Raw genomic sequence first — 18,896 nt, 5'->3', positions numbered from 1 at the left:
AATGAAACATTCGGTCCTTCAATGGAGCCCTGCAACATTTGTTGCAGGAATTGAAACATGTTTGATTGCCTGTTAAATCGCATCACGTCCAGAGCGGATTTGCGCGAAACGAGGTGAAGAAACACAGCTTTAGCGTTAACTAAATCACTTTTGGAAAATGGTCGAAAGGTAATTCCTCGAGTTAGTGATTTATGGTAGTCGCTGTTGCAATCCAGCTGAAGGGTGTTGCCACGAAATCGTGCAAAACCAATAATAATTGCGCAACAATGGTCTAAATGCCACGATTATTATGCCGAAATTTTCTGCTCTTAGGGTGGGCTTTATAGGTCAATTTAAACCAACAGTAGTTTCGATTGGGAAACTGGGCCTAAGACGGACAAACACGCGCGCAAGTATTGGGGCAGCCTCATTTCAAAATTATGAACTATACTTCTGTGACGTACTGTTTATGTTGGTTAGTTCCAGATGCTATTTTAAAGTGCTGCTTTACGTTCGCGCTAATTATAAAATATGCCATAAAAATTTGAACTAATTTTAAGACCGCAGCGAAAAACGCACCTAAAAGCAAGGACAATATGTGCAAAGACTCCTCATCACCAGCGCCATCTGCCCGTACGTCGTTAATAAATAATATGATATCGAAAATTAGCAGAAAGACACGCGGATCCGATAATTTTACGATTTTTCAGGCCGAAAGAGATCCCCCGTATTGTCAAGAATTGTTTAACGTTGTGGCGAGGCAACGAACCACACTTGTTATGTCGGTTGCCTATCTCGAGGACTCAATAATACTCTCCGTACTCCTGCAAACTTCCATACGAGTATGTAACCATCAAAACACAAAGGAAGCCAAAAAGATATTATTCCTCGGCGTTTCGCCCGAAACCTCAAATTTCGTTATCGGCTTTACGCTAATGAAGGTTTCAATTGCACCAGGATGTTCTAGAACCGATGAATTAAAAAAAAATAGATAGCAAGTTCAAAAAGGTGCCGTAATTGATGATATACACCGGGCCGCTCTCTATTGTAATTCTTATCTCTCTGGTTTCCAGTCAATAAGGCAATTGGGGGGACTATTAGCGGAGCGAGTGAAAACGACATCCTGCTGCCATTAATCCCCCTTTGCTTTGGGGGGGATTCAAAAATGTGTTATCTTCACGCTTGGAATGGCAAAAAGCATACACACCTTCAAATCACCAAGAAGAGCATAAATCTCTGGTGCAAATCTAATTTTCTAGGAACGTATATTTGGTGAATGCCCATTTGTGACATGTAAATGGAAAGTAAACGTGTTCATTTGAAGGAAAAATGGGGCTTAAATGCCTCGTAAATTCGAAGAATTTACTCACTTTCCGGCGTTTTATGTTATCTGAATTGTTATTATGACATGAGCTTCAGAGTCGAGTTATGAGAAACTGCCCTAATCGATTCCGTCATAATATTTGCATTCTTAATGCTCCGTTTTTTCGCTCTATTCGCAGTTTACAAGAAACCGCTGGGAGCAGATGCTCCGTCTCAAGAAACGATAATTTGATGAGGAAAATTAACATATTTTAACCAAAGTTGGATTGCCCGAAATGGAAAAAGTTTATAATACAGTGCGTCGCAAAATTATAGTAATATAAAGCCCTTATCGAGGAGGCACTAAAAACTTGCCCCAAAGCGAGGAAAGACCGTAAAGTTTACACCTGGACCCAATCGCTTATTCAACATCAGTTTCGGCGTAAAACTCCCTGCAGCCATTCTTTTATTGGCAGAAATAACACCCCTTAGGAGGCAGGAAGAAGACACCTCTAAACAGCCCTCGAGTCTAATCACCACCTACGCCAGCCCGAGATAAAACACGTATTTTGCGACAATAAAGGGCTACATGTGCCCTTTGTCAATGCGACGTCGAGTTGGTCCTATCAATTTTCCCGCATCCTATGGAGAACAATAGGCCGTTTAGAAAAATTTTAAATTAAAAACGTGTGAAAAGTGCTTTGAGGCCCATGTATGGAACCGTGACTTTCACCTTTACTGTGTGCGTCCGAAATTAAAGCATCGGCATGTCGTTTTATTAAATTCCGTTTATTTTTAACGTCAAATTCGGATTAGTCCGAAAATCCTAGTCCAAAATCATGTGCCACAGTCCGCCATTCCGATTAGCGCGAACGATGATACGGACAGTCGTACGTGGAGCCTCCATCTTGTTTCGCTTTTGACCGTGCGTTTCTCTTTTGTTTCTTGCGCAACGTGGCAACAATGGCACGTGAGTTCAGGCTAGAACTTCCTGGGGAATCCAATGGTTTAAGGCAAGTTGGACTTAGTTGCGTTTTTTTTTTTTTTTTTTATCAAAAAGCAATTCAACTCAGCGAGGAAAAACGTTGAATAAAACCAATTTATAAGTCCGGATTAGCCCTAACGAAGAATTATTACCGGAGTTTTCTTATACCACAAACCTGATTAGTCCCCGTCTAAGACGTTCAGGAAAACCTGCATATTATTTCGGTGATTTAGACCTGAAGCTCGGATGATTAATGGACAAAGTGGTGGAGATTATCGTGGCATCTATTTGAGATTTTGGCGCATGTTTATTAATAACCAGTACAGGGAACAAAAGGGGAATTTGTTGGTTATTTGAAAACCCTCGAAGTTGTGCACTTAACGACCGGTCAAATTTATTCTGCTCCTCTCTACATAAATTTCAGTTATTGCGGCTTGTTGGTGACAGTTTTTTAGCGGGCCCCACACCAGAAACACTAAAACCGCGCCCATTAAACTTAATGGCCAATGGAATTGTTGTCCACATAATAATGGCCAAAAGAGAGGAAATATCCACATTCAATTATGATTTCTGGCTCGGACAAAAATCCTTCTTCCAATTTGCAGGAGAAAATCTGAAACTCTCGGTTTCCTCCTGGAAATATCCGAGGTAAGTAATGTACGAGCTAGATTTGTGTTGGTTTAGGCTCGAGTTCGATATATCGGTGGCAGTTTTCAATAAACAAGTCACCGTATGCGAAAATAAAAGATTCAATAAAGTCCTAGTTGTAAATATTCTGTAGTCTGGGGAGGAAAAGGAGAAGGAAATTAGCTTTCCAAGACTTGGAAATGGGATATCTATTGGTTTAGTTTCCTTTGAGTTTAGACGGTCTCTTTTGGGTGATTTTGGAGAGTTCTTTAAAAATTCATTTGGAAAAGTAAATAGAAATTCCATTAAGTTAAAGAGTCCCGACTTTATCATATAAAATTTGTACACCATAATGTCAAGAAAACGTGTATTGGTTCAGCCAGAGCTCGCGTACAAATAAGAAATGCCAAAATTTTCGTTTGTATCGCTTTAAGCTCCTCAGAGTTTTTAGTAAACTCTTCAGAAATCCATCTATAAAATTTAACACGAATTCGTAGACGTTTCAACAAATTATAGGAGTTACGTGTTATCTTTAACACATCGATTTCGTTCACCGTTACATCAAGAAGACACTCGCTTTCCTGAGTTTTGCGCGATGTCCACTTAGGTTTTAGTAATTTTAATATGTTTACATAAGTTTAATCTATCCTGCAATGTCATCGACATGCTGTAACTTTACATTGTAACATTTTACGTTGTTGGGATCCAGGCTGTCAATGATTGATGAGCGTGGGCCGATGGCCAATTGGTCGGCAGCTGTCCAGGGCACATGTCAGCCGCATACAGGAAACTTATTAAATAATTAACGCAATAATTAATCGAGTACGTGTTGCTTGTACCGTAAATTCCGCATAATTTCCTGCGGGGTTTGGCAAATATGTATATCCGTATAGAGACACCACGGAAACAGCACACCTCCCCTATTCTGTGTGAAGAAATAAACAATAAGAGGCCCCCTTTACTCTGCGGGGTATATTTGCCGTTGAAAAATGACGGGATCAGCAAGATTTGCCATAAATCATCTGCAAATGACTGAATATTGCCGCCCTTTCCTGCTCATCCGAATTTTTGTCATTATATTCCCTCTGTATTCAAGCAACTTGGAGAGTTTTCAAGTGGCCGTTTCTGGAGTGGAGCTCACCGATTTATTGAGTCTGGTGTTGGGGATTAATAGGAAAAGACAAGGGATGAAAGTTCAGCAATTTTATATAGGGCGATGCCAACCATCGAATCTCATTATTATAAAGCGGGGTTATTGCGAGATTTTAATAGAATTCCCTCGGATTGGGAAACATAAATCACGGATATTGTAATCTTCCTGGGAGGACCATCGAAAGGTGCAGGGAATGCGGAGAATGTAAGCAAATCATTTCCACTTGTCAAATATCACGGATTAACGTGATAATTAATGCATAGCTGGGGAATATTTGGGTTGTAAACTCTGGATAATCTGTATTCAGTCGAAATGATAAATTCCAAGATTTTTGTCCGATGATGCAGAATCTCTCATCTGATGGTTTCCACGGAGTGAGATTGTGTTTTTTCATGTTCCATTCGTAGACCTTAATCCGAGCTTTCATTTTAATATGGAGCAGTAATACCAGATAATGAAAACACAAATCTCTCATTTCCTTGCATTTTCTGCTGCGCGAAACTTCCACTACCGCAAATTACTACGAAAAAGGCTGCTCTATTGTTATGTTTTTCTTTGTGAATATTATTATGTTACTCGTTAAAACAAGGAAACTCTATATACTGCCAGGAATTCACCTGCACAAAAGAAAAAAAAATACATATTTAGCATCGAAAGGAGTTTTTACATCTTGAACTCTTATCGCCTTAGATTCGCTACGGAACGACCTTTGGTTACATCGGGAGCGGTTGTCTGATGACCGCAAGGAATTTGATCTCGAAGGGGCTTCATCGACTGGAAAGTGAGCTCACTCAGACGAAAAAAGAATAATGTAGTTGTCACAAACAGTTATAGTATCACGAGACGCGCTTTTTTGCTTCACGGCAGCGACTTTTTCTCTTAAAAATACGAGATTGTGCCCTTGACAGCCTGAAAATTTCGACTTTAAGAAAACAAATGTTTTATTCCTCGCTACCATATCGGAGGCTTGTCAAATGATTTACCCTTGCAGGAAGACAAACAAAACGTCGGCATTTAGTCATTGTCTGGAGAACGTGCCAATCCTTTACATTACGTTAACTCTCTGGAAACGTGTGAACTAAAGATTAACTGGCGGCGAGTCCCTCCTTGTCCTTAAATATCTCGGAACACAATGGAGGTTTCAAGGAATTAAGACAAATAACGCATTCGGTTGCTTGCGATGGATAACGCATTGCAAATAAGAAGGCAACAAGCAGTATGCTAATCCGCGATCGGCGAAGAAAAATATGTTAGGAATTTGAGGCAAACAATTCGGATACGTCCTGAATTTATGATCGCAATAAAGTTTTAAATGTTCCCCAATCTTGGAAATTTCCCCCACCTTTTGTGGGGACGTTTTGTTAACGCGAAAACGCCGAGAAAACGTGGACGTGAATTCCTAAGCATTTTTGTCGGCCGAGAAAATCCGGATCCAAAATTGAACCGCTAACATGGTAGTGGCTCCGAGAGTAGGTGGGAATGGTGGAATATAAACAAACATCTCAAATTGCACCTTTAAAATACCATTTCGTTACCTTTACAATTTAATTTTATCATCACAGAACGTTCCTCCACCAATTGGTCAAGAAATATTTTTAGTAAATGTCATTCTTTTATCCTTAACAAATTTCTCTTTCTCTTCATTCACCTAAGATTTGCAAACCCCAGTCACGTCTCCGATGACCCCCTCGCCAAGACTCGATACCTCATTGGGAATTTTCAGCAAAAGAGACAGATGTCGTCGAAAGTGGAAAAGCATCCAGACTCGGCAGATCGCAGGATGGTGGCAACCGGATGGAGGTATCAAACTCTAAGTGAAATTTAAAAAAGAAATAATCGATTCCAATAATACTTCTGAGAGACCCTGTACGTTTCTACAGGACGCATATTTTACACCTACTCGAGTGATTACAGCGAGTGCTCAAAGTTATGGAAACCTCATTTTTCCTAGAGAGAAAGAGTATAAAATCAAATGTAAGGAATGCCTTAAACGTGCAAAGAAGATCGGTAATTAATTGTCCTAACCCTGCATGGACTTTTAATCACCTGCACGATCCCTAATTGCCCTAATGACGATGCGGAAATTTAATTACTTAATTAAAAAATCCGCTCATGTCCTTGATGGCTTTCAGTGGCTGCCTCCGTTTAATCTTCGCGGCACGTCATCCTTCGTCCGGTATTAATCACATTTTTATGGAAGAGGGAAAGAAATAACAATCGTATTGAATCGGTCCATTTTATGAAAATCCAGTTCTAAACTCCCGAATACCTATAAATCCATTCTCGAAAGTGGCTAATCCTGGTGAACACTGTGGGATTCCCCGCTTCACAGATTTCATCCCCGAACGACACTAGTCCTATTAGGGTCCTTCCGACCACTAATGGTCCTCCGGAATCCCCAAAGCAGGCCCCAATTCGACCGGTAATACTATCATTCCCGCAAGTGCAAAGGTGAGACTCAGCTACAGTTACGTCTAGGGCAGCGAATGTGAAGCTGCATATCGTATTTGACATCACGTTCAGGCTGACTTTCCGAAGCTTTTCCTTCAACGCCCCACCGTGGTATGTGTAGCCTGAGAAAATTCAGAAATGAACTGCTAATGGAGAGTTTCGGTGGTATCATTACCCCATCCAGACAACAGAGCGGTAGCTCCCAGAAAATCTCCGCAATCGTCATCAGCCAATTCAAAAATCGGCTCAATTTCATGAGTGAGCTGCACATACGTGCTCAATTTAAGCAGTGCAATGTCGTTTTCATAGCTTCCGCTATAATTCTGATGCACTATCACTGTGGGATTTAAGGAAATTATTTGCGTATCTTCAACGTAGTTGATGTTGTGCGCTCCTAAGATCACTTGAACGCCTGAACAGCTGCAAAAAACAACTTAAAGCAACGATAATAAGTAATTATTGTAAGAGGTAATTTACTATGAGACACAGTGAGCGGCTGTAAGGACATATTTGGACGAAATGAGCACCCCTCCACAAAACTTTCGGTCGTCTATTATCAGCCCTACCTGGTAGGGTAGAGAATGGGGCGTCACTTCAACTCCTCCAACCAGTGTGCTCCTTTCATTATTATCCTGTAACTTTAATATGGTAAGTGAGTGGAGTTGATGGGATTTGGAACTGTAAACGCACATAAAACGGAGCTCCCACCGTAAGTGTGATTCTAATCATCAGTAAATGTGATAGTTTTATCATCTTGCTGAAGTACTGCTTGCATCACTGATTGGTTTTGAGCGCTTTTTGATATTTACCTTAATATACATAGCTCTTTTCTAGAGCCGTATCGATGGTTTTCTCGACTCAAAAACGGTGAAAAAACTAATTTAATATGTGAAAAATATTTGCCTCCTTCGGCTGAGTTCGATCCTGGGCAAACCCTCTCATCTAATCAATGGACAATTAATACTCCTATTAAGTTAATAAGAATAGATATGAAAACATCTTTCAAAAGAATTAACCAGATTGAATCTCTTTCTTGGCTAAAACCTGGATTAACATTTTCCGATCTATTATTACGAATTTTTCATCAAGTGATTGATAAGGAGTTGAATTTCTAGGGAGAAGTAGCCGTGTTTGGGGCTGAAATTTTAAGCAAAAGTAGGTTGGATTTGGGGAACGATAAAGTGTGTAAATGAGAAAAATAAAGATGCAAGAATTGGACTGAAGAAAACTAAGGAAAAAAATATATATTTTTTGGTATTAAGCGACGAAAAGAACCCGCCGAGTATTTAAAAGTAGAAGTCCGCCGCTCTTCCACTCTTCAATCTTTTTGCTGAACGCATTAGAAAACCGTTGATAACCGTAAAGAAAAAAGTTTTCAGCTACCTTGAAACACCTGTTGACCAACAGATTACTATAAGTACTTCCGGATAAATTTTATTAAACTTCGTGCCTTTTGAGCACAAATGCTGCTTAAGTAGAATCTTTGTGAAAGTTTACCGCTGTACATAGTTAATTAGATATGAATAGGTAACTCACATTACGTACTTAAAAAGGTATATTTTTGCTCATAGTTAATGGAAATAGAGATCGTGTGCATGATATCAATTGAGGTTTCCATGACCGAGCTGGTAGCGCTGATGGAATGTCGCGCAATGGGAGAAATCCGCATCAACGCAGAAGAACAAGAAAATAAAAGGAGCCACAGAGTGGAATATCTGGGGGTGTGGCTGGAAAGGAACATGCGTACGACGGTCCACGTCACAGGAACAATTGACAGTGAGCACGGAATCATCAACAAAATGGCGGAAGTGTTTTTGAAAGCTGTGGGAATCTAAATATTCCAAGAGAAAAATATCGGGAAGCACGGTGCTATCGGTAATCCTGTGCGGGGCCACCGCTTGGAAAAGAGCGAATAGTTTAAGGAAAGACTGGAACCCCACTGAAGCAATGCAAGCACGTATCGAACCAATTCAAGGGCGGCAGCAGCGGCCATTGCCGTCTGTGTGCAAATGAGAGACTGCAACGCGAGGAGAACTCAAACTGTGAAACTGTACTTTAGGTATATCGCAATACGATGGCAAGAGTACACAGGGGGGATGCAGTGGTTGCTGGATAACTGTTGTTACTACCGATAAATTCACGCTCCAGAGCATGCACGTTTGAATGCGACCAATTCCAGAACAAAAGGTAAAGAGCGAATGCCGGAACATGACGAAAAAAATATCGAAACCGTGCCAACGAGCAACGAGGAAAACTGGGAAGTTATATCAAAAATGACCAAAGATATCATACAGACGAAATCAGAATTAAAAACCAAAATAGACTCTCTGAAGAAATGCGGCGCAGCGGTACCGAGAAAAAGAGCAGTGCTTTAGCCGGTTGGTGACCCTAGGTGGACCGTAGGTGGACAACCGAGATCGACTTTGACCCAAATCTACATGTCTGTGTGGCAGAGTCTCCAATGCTCTAAGAAAATGGTTGGTTGCATATAATTTGAATGTGTATATGAATATGACCAGGACCGGCTTTGCCAAATCTGGCGCTGTTGGCGAAATTTTCAATCACCGTCCCCAGAAAGTTCCCACTTCAAGAAAAATCGCCGACCAGGAAGCTCCGCTTTCCTGAACCGTCGCTCGATCTCGCGCCCTTAAAAGGGCATAAATAAAAAGACGGAACAAGATAAGACACATACTAGAAAATTAGAATTGTACGTTACAAGTCCATTGAAGAAAATGATAATCAATGACTCACTGGAAATTGACATGAGGCATGAAAATTACGTAGACATTCAATGAGGATCGGCCGCTGATAAGATTTATGAAATTTGTCCCACCACTCAAAAACAAAAATTAAATCAGGGATCTTCTACATCTATTGAAGCTCGATTGAATTGCGTCGATTGAATGCCGATTAAATTCGACTAAATTATTCAAATTTTGGGAGTACTTCCGCATTTCCTGGCGCAATTGCGGAACGCTGAAGGGTCATCTGAAGGGCTGCTACTCTTGAAGATCGCGGTTCAGACGCGTCAAACTCGGGAAAGTACCGACAGAAAGGGTTTTTCGAAGCACCCTTCTGACCTAGACCAGAAAATCAATTACTTACACCCTCGTAGCAAACAAGGAGGAAATGCCTGCAATAAATAAAACGGCAATTAAGTTTCCTGACTTTGGGAGCAATTTAATCAGGAAACGTTCAGGACTTTATGGAGTTTAATTTTCTAACAGTTCTTCCGAGGAATTCGTTGCTTTCGCACCTGTGTTGCAAGGCAACTAAATCAGTCTACGAAATATTTGTCAAATCGACTTAAGGCCCGGAAAAGGCTATTCAAGCTGATAATGATTTATTATCATAATGAAGTATGCAGGAGGAATTTCGCACTTAATCCGTCGGATAGTGCTCTTAAAAATTACTGAAATAATCCTCGAATTCCTTGGAAATACATATCTTAGAAATTTCTATTATCCACAAACCAAAAAACAAACACGTGAGATTAAGGCTCCATTAGCGTTGTGCAGCGGTTTGACGCGTAACCGAATTTGAAATCGGGCTCACAGATGGCATTAGAGAGGAAAATCAACCGCGATGTGGTGGAGAAGCGACTATTTTTTAAGGAGCCCTGTGGCGGAAGTTCGGTGAAGTTTAATTTTAATTGGTTTTGAGGAATTTTCAAGGGAATCCTGATGATATCGCCCTTCAGACCAAGATCGAAAGCTCCCATTTTCCCGAGAGGTTCTCTAATCAAATGAGCGTGTTTTTAGAGTTTCTGCTGAACTTTTTGAGCAATTAAATAAATACCTTCCATAATCCAATTATATCACAAAACAATCATAATAATCAATGGGAATTAACTAGATATGAAAAGTGCGCTCCCTCAATTATGATGTCATTTAACAAAAACATTTACGTAACATATTTTTAATCCTCTTTAGACAAAAGCTAATCCGAAAACCTTTCATTCGCATCCTGTGTCTCAATCAAAGAAGTATGAATGAAATCATTGATCAATATTGATTGTAGTCGATAATGTACGTCAAGTGCTCTTATTTTTACCTCATTTACGGGATTATAATGCCCGCGAGTCAGTCTCGGGGGTTTGTACTACTGGAGGGTAATGCAAGTTGAAAAAAAATGCACTTTTTGGATATTCATTGGAGCCCTTGAGCAAAAAAGAAACGCAACTACCACTACCTCGATAGTATCCAGCCGGCTTCGCACTGTCGGAGGGGTTGGAGTAAAGGCAACTTTCCTCCCCCATCAGGTAGTTCTCGTTAATAATACCAACAGTTTCTGAGGAGGGGCATGCATTTTAAACTCAATATATTTGAACTGCATCCTACCGCACTCACAACTAATTCCCTTTTTACCCCCTCTCCCCTAAAATGTAAGGAGAAAATCTGGTCGGCGTCAAATTCCCCTATATCATTCTGGGGACTCAAAATTGGAAACGTAAGGAGCTCACACAGAAGATCTACAAACCAACCAACTTTGTTGTGCGTAAAAAATCCAAGAGCACCAACAATGTTAATGAAAACGACATTTCATTGGTCAGGATCTCCCACCTCCACTTCAGCCATTATGTGAAGGTCATAAGATTTCCCGGATCGTTTAATGAGGATTATTTCGGGCAGTTTAGCGTCCTTTCTGCAAGGGGTTAGATTAGCGTGGGCTTCAACGATTGGTAAATAACGCAGGGATTTTATAGGAGCTAGATCGGACGCATCTTCGGCAGGCCTTACTTCTGACTTTAGGAAAGTCTATGTGACCTCAGCTAAGAACACCTATTGCCAAACATTCTACTCGAATGTGGCGCTGATTTTTGGGCAAATATGCACTTAGTCTCTTAAATGTTTTGAGTGGCGTTGTTGGGGAGTGCTATGGACACTCTGGGGGGCTGTTAGGGAGGGGCACTGAACTGGTTGAGATTCTCTTTCGGAGGAACCAAGCGCACGGCGGGCGAGCCTTCTGTTTACACGTGGATTGCAACGTATCGCCCGTGCATCCGCTAATATTCCGGAATTCGAAGAACCTGTTTGTTTCTGTTCGTAAATAAATTATAATGCTTTAGGTAGTATGAATAAACCCAACCAGATACCAACTTTTTATATGTTTCGAAGCCTTTAAAAATAGCAAAAGGCTTACTGAAGAATATCTCGAAAACAAAAAGAGATTTGCCTTCTTCCCTCCTCAACGCCCCAATTGAAATCTCGAAGTCTTGCTAAAGCATTTTTAATATTGCAAGAATAGTTACTAACGCGATCTCAGACATACGTAATCGGACCTTGACCACGATGATCCCTGATCGCGTCGTTATTTAATTGGCGTTAATTTTCAGGGAGAAAAACGTGCCTTTAAGCCCAATTGGAACCTCACTGATTCATCCAACAAGGAAAATGCAATTGTAAAACGCTCCTACATGGCGCCACCCTCAGAGTCTGGGAGTACTAGATTGAGACCTTCTTAACGCAAATCGTGGCTGTATGCTCAGAGGCGCTTTCCTTCCTCATGTCCTAAGTAGAACAAGGTCTCCACACGTGCTCTCTCATATTAAATCACGGTTTAATGTGGGGAAGTGCGACAGGATGTAAGGGCTAGGGCCTTGAGGAGGGGAGCTACTCTGAGTGAAGAGAGACGACGTTGGATAGTGCTTTATATAGGATGGGGCGATGGGAGTAGAAGATCGAGGTAAGATGGACTTAGGATTTAAATTAAAAGGGAAGGTTTTGATTATTTTTTGGATTTTATAGGTAAGTCTTCGCATGTCAACGAGAACAACGCCGCTGCACGTTGCAAAATTTCATCACTGGCAGCCATATGGTATAAAACCAGTTGCATGCAAGAAATTTATTTTGGGCTTAATTTAACGGGTAAAGTACGGCCGTCTCTGCAATATTAAAATTTCAAACACGTCATTGATCTTTCTGTCACATAAAGTGTCCGGAATTAAATCCATTTGAAATGTTCATTACACGCCCAGCCAGTCTATATTGAGCTTTTAATGAAACTAGATTATTGCCGAACGTATTTATTAGGCTTTAATTATTTAATACTAATAGATATGTATAGGGCATCATCTCTAATGTGGCCACAAATGGGTTTTGCGTTGATCTCTTTCATGGGTTATGGAATTAACGACACTGCAGATTATTAATTTCAAGCACACCGTTTTATTGAAAACTGAATAGCATTAGGATAGAAAATATTTTAAATATAAATAACAATTAGTTTCTTAAGGAATATTCGCCAAATAGTCTTTAACATGGGAAGGTTCCAGTCGCCTAAATCCTGAGGCATCACAGATCCCTACTTCAATATTATCAGCAGTCATTTGCCCCTCAAAACTCTCTTTTAATGTGAGAATTGCTGTATGAACTGCATCATCCAGCTCCAAATCTTCACTATACCTGCAAAACCATAGAAATCATGGTTTGAAGCAAAATAGCAAAATGCATTTACCGTTTTTCTAAGAAGGTTTTGCCATTGATATAGTTTTTGCCCATGGCAGTGGCTTTCCAGGCAAAGTAAGCTCCAGATGGGTCACATTGGAAGAGGTATGGTCTATCATTGTCCCAGCCACAAATCAATAATGAGACACCAAAAGGTCTCACACCTGAGTAGATGCCATAATAAAAAAAAAACACATAAGTTGGAATTCAAAGCAAAATATAAGAGCACAAATAAATCAGCAAACGAAGGCCAGTGAGAAGTAAATTGTATGAAAATAATTAAAAACAAAATGGTGTTTGACAATTTAAAATGACTTAACCCACTCACCTCCCGATTGAGTATACTCCTGCATGATCGCAGCTACCCTCTGCACTAACTGGACAGTGGGAATGGGCTCTTGATACACCAAATAATATTGCTGAGCCATCTTCCGGGCCTGCTTGACTAATAACCTATAATCGGGTCCCATTCCCGAGTAAATCATCCCAATGTGTTTTGTAATCATCTCGACTTTATGCACGCTGTGCTCATCATACAAAATCGATTTGTGTTTGTTTTCTGTGGCGATAACCACCCCATTAGATGCTGTAAATGGGGAGAATTTATTCTGTTTTTAATAAGTCAAATTTGTGTAAATATTACCTTTGATACCCACTGAGGGAGCCCCTGCACTTACCGCTGCCAAAGCATACTCGATTTGAACCAGTTTGCCGGACGGGCTGAAAGAAATTGAAAGTTAAATGTATGAAATATAAAGGGAAATGGGTTGTCTTACCTGAAAGTAGTAAGTGAGAAACTGTACCGTTCTGATGCCATGATTACTTGTAGTTTATGTGCGAACAAATCAACAAACCTTTAAAAAAACTAAATCATGCCGATCATGACGTATAATAATGACAGTGACAATGGATTTAGCACACTGCTAAATTGAGGTATTGAGCGTTATTCAAGATTACACATTAAGATCATTATAATTATCTCTAATATAAATGAATTTGAAATTTTAATTATAAAATATTTCTTTAAAAAAATTTCCCTATAGAACTATTAGATATTGATATTTTTTTGCTTTTATAACCTTAAGATGGAGAGTTTTATAATTTCCGGTTCATTATGTCGTCATAATAGACCTTTAAATAATATGAAAAAAAAATTGTTGACAGTACGCTTGTTAAATGTCATACGCTGAGCACAGCTGATCTTGACGTATATATGATTTTAACAAATTTTTTCATTTGCATTTCGTGATCAGTCTCTACTGCATTTTATTTATCAAAAATATCATAAATTTAAGGAAAATTAAGGTTTCCAGTAAGTTTTATAAACATTAATTAATATGCAGTGGTTTGCTTTCGTTTTATTGATAAGCTTCAGCGTCTGTTTCGCCCAACAATCTGCACCCACTGGGAGTAAGTATGCAGATTTAAATTCTTTGTGTTCTGGTGTTTCTTTTTTCATTAATTTTAATTTCCATGTATGAAATGTGATATTTAATTGTAAACTTGGACCATTGATTGTGTAACAATAATACAAGAACTGATATATTGTGTTTGATTCTAATGGAATAACATTTAATGCTCTTCAAAATATATATGGTAACAATTTTCAAAATAATTCGATATTTTAAAGTAATATTTCACACACAAAAAAACCAGGCATTCCGCACACTATTATCAATTGTCCTTTGAACTTTAAACTTAATTCAGAAGAACTCATTTTCAAGCTGTAAACAGAGGCCATTTGGTCTTTAAGTAACCTTGACTGTAAAGCACCACAATACAATTTTCATACACTATAATTATATGTTCATTTTGCGTAGGCAAAACTGCAAATAATAATACTGTTCCCATTGGTAACAAAAGGCTCCCTATTACTGACACCCCAATAACAGAAACCAAAAACTCCAGTAAGCATTACTTTATTATATTATATTTCCAAATATAGTCTGATTTGTATTAAATAGACAAAACGGGAAACTCTGACAATCTAGTCATCAATGGAAGAACCGTTACTGATGCCAGTGTAACCGAAATAAATGGTAAGAATAGAAGCGATCAAGTGTGTCATCATTAGCTCCTTCTTGATTTAAGAACCAAGTCCAACAACTCAAAGTACAAGTAGTACAACCCCAAATTCCACAACCGTTGCCCCAACCAGTTCTACAATAATTCCTAAAACAACTTCAACCCCAGCCTCAACAACTACAACTGTAACAACACTTAAACCAGTAACTACAATAAACCCAACTGCAGAACCTGTTACTACCACTGCAATTCCCTATCATGACCGAAAATTTGATGGGCCCAGTTTTGTGGGAGGTATCATTTTGGCTCTGGGATTGGTCGCTATAGGTTTTGTGGCATTTAAATTTTATAAAGCTCGTACGGAGATGAATTATCACACTCTCTAGGTCCTGCTTCTGTTTTTCGGTTGAGTTAAACCTGTGCGTTGCAATGCTGGAAACCAAATTAAGTGCTCTAATAATAATAATGTAATTTTCTCGTTTATTTTTAGATCTGATTTTAGAGACTGAACTATGATAAGCTTCAAATACTGTTTCACCTAAAAGGTTAATTGCTACTTGCACTCAATTATGACCCCCTTTTGAATGGGAAATTTAGTTTTCGGCATTAAAGATATTGGTTTTTGTTATTCGTATGTGATAATTTCTTTTTTATTGTGTCAAAGACTAACTGTTGAAATGAACAATTTAAGGTCACACAGTAGATAGTTTTGAATATAAATATACACTTAAGGGGTTTGTGGTGTTGTGTTAAATAATATAATTCAGAAAAACGACATTTCTGTCCTTTGAAAGTGCTCTTAAGTAGCGGGTAGATTAAATTTACTTAAATGCACTGTTGCAATGACTAGTCTTAAACGTGTTTTATCAATCAATTTACAGATAACTCAGTAAAACGCGCTTTAGCAAACTTGATAAGGGATATTTGTATATCAAAATATATTTTTTCTAGTTGGGATTTTATTGCTTATCAAGCTTGTGTTAAACATTGTGAATCTCCTATTATTCTTTATTAAACCATGCAGTTGATTTGAGACGAATTGAAAAATCTCAAAAAATTTGTACTTTATGGATTATGTACTTGTGTTTTTATTTGATGTTTTGCAGTTGTAGTATAATTCTTTATTCTGGAGTCAATGTGACTTTCTCTTCATCTAACTCTCCTTCCTGTTGTTTCCTCCGGAAATACTGCGAGATAGCCAGATTTCCTGGACTTGAACAATCCCAGACCGCAGACAAACTCGGCACCACATCAAGGGATCTATTTAGATATATAACAAAATCTCGTTTTTTTTGGATAAAAATCTCTTTTAATTTCACATAAAAAGCAAAGCTTAAGTTTCATTAAAGCCCCAAATATCCCGCGCTTCCAACTCATTATCCGACTAAGGATCTTCAACGTCACTAAAGCCTTTATTAACTTCCTTAACCTTGACCATCATAAGCGATTTTTTGAGCGAATAATTCCCCAGCCAAAGCTCCCAAATCACTCCTTTAAAATGCTTATTCTCCGTTGGATTCCTATAGTAAACTCCATTGAGATTTGCCTCAAAACATCTAAAACCTCACAGCTTGATTTCTGACGCTTAAACAGAATTCGTTCAAATACCTGTTAAACCACCATCCTCCCCCATACGATATGGAACACGAGCAGCAATCAGGAGCAAGATCATTCTTTTTATCATAAGTGCTAAAACGCGATCCATTGTGGCTAGAAAAAGAATCTGAAGCATTTCCTACGTATGCTCCAATGGTCAATTGGTACCCCTCATCTTCGCCTGCCACTCTAAAGTCTTCGTATTGAGCCCAAGCAGTGTTTCCCTCGAAATCCTCAAGTTCTATACGTAGAGTAAGATCACGAGATTGGGAAAATCTACTCAGGAAGTTGTTGCCCATCCAGAAGTCCTTCCTTAGATCTCCGAAGCCCAATTTATAGTCATACCAAGAGACGTTGAAATCTTGTTGGATGGTGTAGTTGTCTCTGCGCTGGATGACGGTCCAAAGAGTTCCATTTCTGAGCTCGCAAAATTGCCTATTGAAAAACCGCTCGTAGAGCAAATCACGGCGATTGTTGAAGAAAGTGTAAGAACCGCTGGGGCTATGGGCCTTCAGCTCATTGCAAGACGAGCTTTTGTGCGTCGAAGTTAACGTTGTCCTTTTGGTGGTAGCTGTAGCTTCAGTGGTTGCAATAAATTTGGAGTCAGGTGCAGCGAAGTAGCTGTCCAGAAGCAGCTGCAAATTCCTGGTTTGATTGGCACTAACAGTTTTGGCCCACAGGTCCATTAATCGCACCATATCTTCTTGCTGCATCCTACTCCTGCCCTCAGCGATCAAATTATCAATTTTATTTTCCATCCCTCTCATCCTCTCCTCTAAATCTCGAACTGACAGTTTGCAACTCAACGCAGGGCTGCGCTTCCGGTTTTGAATTTTATGGGCGGCTCCGCTGCCTTCCAAATCCCTTATGGATTCCACGTAATCCTCTGCATAATCCACCTCATTGGTTTTGGCCACAGAGTCGAAAATTACGTCCACTTTCGAGGAAATATCACCAATCAAAACTTCCATAGATTTAGAGCTGGGTCTCGGCACTTCGTCAGATCTGGAATGGTCGCATTGTCTGGTACTGAAAAGTTGATCGACTTTCCTCTCCACCAATTTGAGGGAGCTCAATATGCCTCGAGCTGCAAATTCTTCAAACAAAGAGTCTTTGGCGGGCTTACTGCAAAATTGCTTAGATTTCACGCCGGTTTCGATGTTGGCCGTCACATCCAGAAGAGAATTGACCATTTTGACCACCTTATCCAGCTTAAAGTCTTCAGACAAAAGCGAGTTTATCTTAGAGTCCATTGACGAGATTTGCTCCACTGCCCTGTAAAAAACGTTTTTGAGTGTTTGAATTTTGCATGAAACTCATTACTTCTTGAGAATATCGATTTTTCTGTCCATGGTCGCCAATTGATCGTTCCAGGCAGTCACGTGAAGCTGAAATGTGTCCCACACGTGAGCTCTTTCCTGTAAGTTGTGAATGTTGCTGTCGATGCTGGATAATGTTGATGCCGTTGATGCGATTCGGGGCTCCAGAGACGTGATGAACAGCGTATTCCACTTCTCCCACTGATCTAAAATGATCTCCAAATGAACAATTTACCACGTTTTCTCCTCAATTGCTCTCACCCGTGAGCACCTTAACAGTGTTCCTCATCGTCCCCAATTGATCGCTAATGGTCTCTTCGCGTATTGACGTTGATGTAATTTCTACAGTTAGCGCCGTGCGAAATAGGGCTACAAATGTTAAAAAACAGATCATTTTTTGGTAGCAAGTGCGTTATCGCGTTAGTTATACGGGACTAGCGAATGTTGCTCAAATGGATATCGTTCAAGGGCGTTATATTGCCGAAAAACCATTCTGCTTTACCAGATGGCGATCTTCTAAGATTTATCGGCGTGTGAGAATAATAATTTGTTATTTAACGCTAATGAGCGCTTTAAAGTTTATGGGTTCATGCGCCTCGAGTTTGTTTAGGTGCACGCATATGTTCGTTCAGATCGAGTTGAAAATTGCTGGTTTTCTTGAGCCGATTGAGACATACGTCAAATTTGATATTTTTATTCGCCTTTCTGGGAAAAATTACCTGAAAATGAGTACCATAACGAGGGTTTTATGGGGGGCGACGAGAAAGTTAGGACTTTTTCGCCCTAAGTGGCGCATGCGTCGAAACTATCTGACTCGCGTTTTCGGCAAAAAAAAAGCGGGAAATAAATTTCATATCGATCTGTGAGCCGCGTGATCGGTGTGGCACCTATGCTCAACTAAAATTTTCAAATCAAGCAAATGTCGTCTGTCAGTTTTGACGTATACGTCATCAAGTGCAAAAAAATCGCACCTTTTTTTATTATCAAAACTGGACCCCTCGAGATGGTGCTCA

At 39.6% G+C, this 18,896-nt stretch overlaps 4 protein-coding genes across 7 annotated transcripts; 1 reads left to right on the top strand and 3 right to left on the bottom strand.

The window, feature by feature from the left end:
* Nucleotides 1-5,622: 5,622 nt before the first annotated feature.
* Nucleotides 5,623-7,267, bottom strand: LOC136345848 (brachyurin-like). 3 transcript variants are annotated; one of them, XM_066294499.1, is made up of 5 exons: nucleotides 7,188-7,267; nucleotides 6,975-7,129; nucleotides 6,673-6,917; nucleotides 6,316-6,619; nucleotides 5,623-5,854 (listed from the first exon to the last, which is right to left on the bottom strand). In XM_066294499.1, exons 1-5 carry the CDS (start codon nucleotides 7,248-7,250, stop codon nucleotides 5,695-5,697), a joined length of 927 nt encoding a protein of 308 aa, XP_066150596.1. In that variant the 5' UTR covers nucleotides 7,251-7,267; the 3' UTR covers nucleotides 5,623-5,694. The 3 variants fall into 3 exon arrangements, with proteins under 3 accessions (XP_066150596.1, XP_066150595.1, XP_066150597.1); XM_066294498.1 differs by having other exon boundaries at nucleotides 6,975-7,135; nucleotides 7,188-7,263; XM_066294500.1 differs by lacking the exon at nucleotides 7,188-7,267 and having other exon boundaries at nucleotides 6,673-6,930; nucleotides 6,975-7,126.
* A 5,374-nt stretch (nucleotides 7,268-12,641) lies between these two features.
* Prosalpha2 (proteasome alpha2 subunit) lies at nucleotides 12,642-13,848 on the bottom strand. Its single transcript, XM_066294505.1, has 5 exons — nucleotides 13,720-13,848; nucleotides 13,587-13,663; nucleotides 13,272-13,529; nucleotides 12,954-13,107; nucleotides 12,642-12,901 (listed from the first exon to the last, which is right to left on the bottom strand). Exons 1-5 carry the CDS (start codon nucleotides 13,758-13,760, stop codon nucleotides 12,727-12,729), a joined length of 705 nt encoding a protein of 234 aa, XP_066150602.1. The 5' UTR covers nucleotides 13,761-13,848; the 3' UTR covers nucleotides 12,642-12,726.
* Nucleotides 13,849-14,143: 295 nt separating this feature from the next.
* On the top strand, nucleotides 14,144-16,104 carry vsg (visgun). The gene is made up of 4 exons (XM_066294516.1): nucleotides 14,144-14,353; nucleotides 14,764-14,850; nucleotides 14,908-14,982; nucleotides 15,035-16,104. Exons 1-4 carry the CDS (start codon nucleotides 14,281-14,283, stop codon nucleotides 15,352-15,354), a joined length of 555 nt encoding a protein of 184 aa, XP_066150613.1. The 5' UTR covers nucleotides 14,144-14,280; the 3' UTR covers nucleotides 15,355-16,104.
* Nucleotides 16,105-16,230: 126 nt separating this feature from the next.
* LOC136345832 (angiopoietin-related protein 7-like) lies at nucleotides 16,231-18,719 on the bottom strand. Of its 2 annotated transcripts, XM_066294458.1 has the most exons (5): nucleotides 18,603-18,719; nucleotides 18,145-18,252; nucleotides 17,888-18,089; nucleotides 16,577-17,839; nucleotides 16,231-16,524 (listed from the first exon to the last, which is right to left on the bottom strand). In XM_066294458.1, exons 2-5 carry the CDS (start codon nucleotides 18,170-18,172, stop codon nucleotides 16,353-16,355), a joined length of 1,665 nt encoding a protein of 554 aa, XP_066150555.1. In that variant the 5' UTR covers nucleotides 18,173-18,252; nucleotides 18,603-18,719; the 3' UTR covers nucleotides 16,231-16,352. The 2 variants fall into 2 exon arrangements, with proteins under 2 accessions (XP_066150555.1, XP_066150554.1); XM_066294457.1 differs by lacking the exon at nucleotides 18,603-18,719 and having other exon boundaries at nucleotides 18,145-18,553.
* Nucleotides 18,720-18,896: the final 177 nt, after the last annotated feature.

The sequence above is a fragment of the Euwallacea fornicatus genome, chromosome 21 (assembly GCF_040115645.1).
Source record: "Euwallacea fornicatus isolate EFF26 chromosome 21, ASM4011564v1, whole genome shotgun sequence".
Taxonomy (NCBI): domain Eukaryota; kingdom Metazoa; phylum Arthropoda; class Insecta; order Coleoptera; family Curculionidae; genus Euwallacea; species Euwallacea fornicatus.
Note: the sequence above shows the minus strand (reverse complement) of the source record. Positions and strands in the feature narration are given on the sequence as shown.

Coding starts and splice junctions, on each gene's coding strand:
- vsg (XM_066294516.1), top strand. CDS start 14,281: ATGCAGTGGTTTGCTTTCGTTTTATTGATAAGCTTCAGCGTCTGTTTC. Junction 14,851..14,907: donor AACAGAAACCAAAAACTCCA/GTAAGCATTACT, acceptor TGTATTAAATAG/ACAAAACGGGAAACTCTGAC. Junction 14,983..15,034: donor CAGTGTAACCGAAATAAATG/GTAAGAATAGAA, acceptor TCTTGATTTAAG/AACCAAGTCCAACAACTCAA.
- LOC136345832 (XM_066294457.1), bottom strand. CDS start 18,277: ATGATCTGTTTTTTAACATTTGTAGCCCTATTTCGCACGGCGCTAACT. Junction 17,840..17,887: donor AAAATCGATATTCTCAAGAA/GTAATGAGTTTC, acceptor CGTTTTTTACAG/GGCAGTGGAGCAAATCTCGT. Junction 16,525..16,576: donor GGAGGATGGTGGTTTAACAG/GTATTTGAACGA, acceptor GTGAGGTTTTAG/ATGTTTTGAGGCAAATCTCA.
- LOC136345848 (XM_066294498.1), bottom strand. CDS start 7,250: ATGATAAAACTATCACATTTACTGATGATTAGAATCACACTTACGGTG. Junction 6,620..6,672: donor CGCTCTGTTGTCTGGATGGG/GTAATGATACCA, acceptor GAATTTTCTCAG/GCTACACATACCACGGTGGG. Junction 5,855..6,315: donor TTTCGAGAATGGATTTATAG/GTATTCGGGAGT, acceptor TTTCACTTAGAG/TTTGATACCTCCATCCGGTT.
- Prosalpha2 (XM_066294505.1), bottom strand. CDS start 13,760: ATGGCATCAGAACGGTACAGTTTCTCACTTACTACTTTCAG. Junction 13,530..13,586: donor TCCCTCAGTGGGTATCAAAG/GTAATATTTACA, acceptor CCCCATTTACAG/CATCTAATGGGGTGGTTATC. Junction 13,108..13,271: donor GGAGTATACTCAATCGGGAG/GTGAGTGGGTTA, acceptor GCATCTACTCAG/GTGTGAGACCTTTTGGTGTC.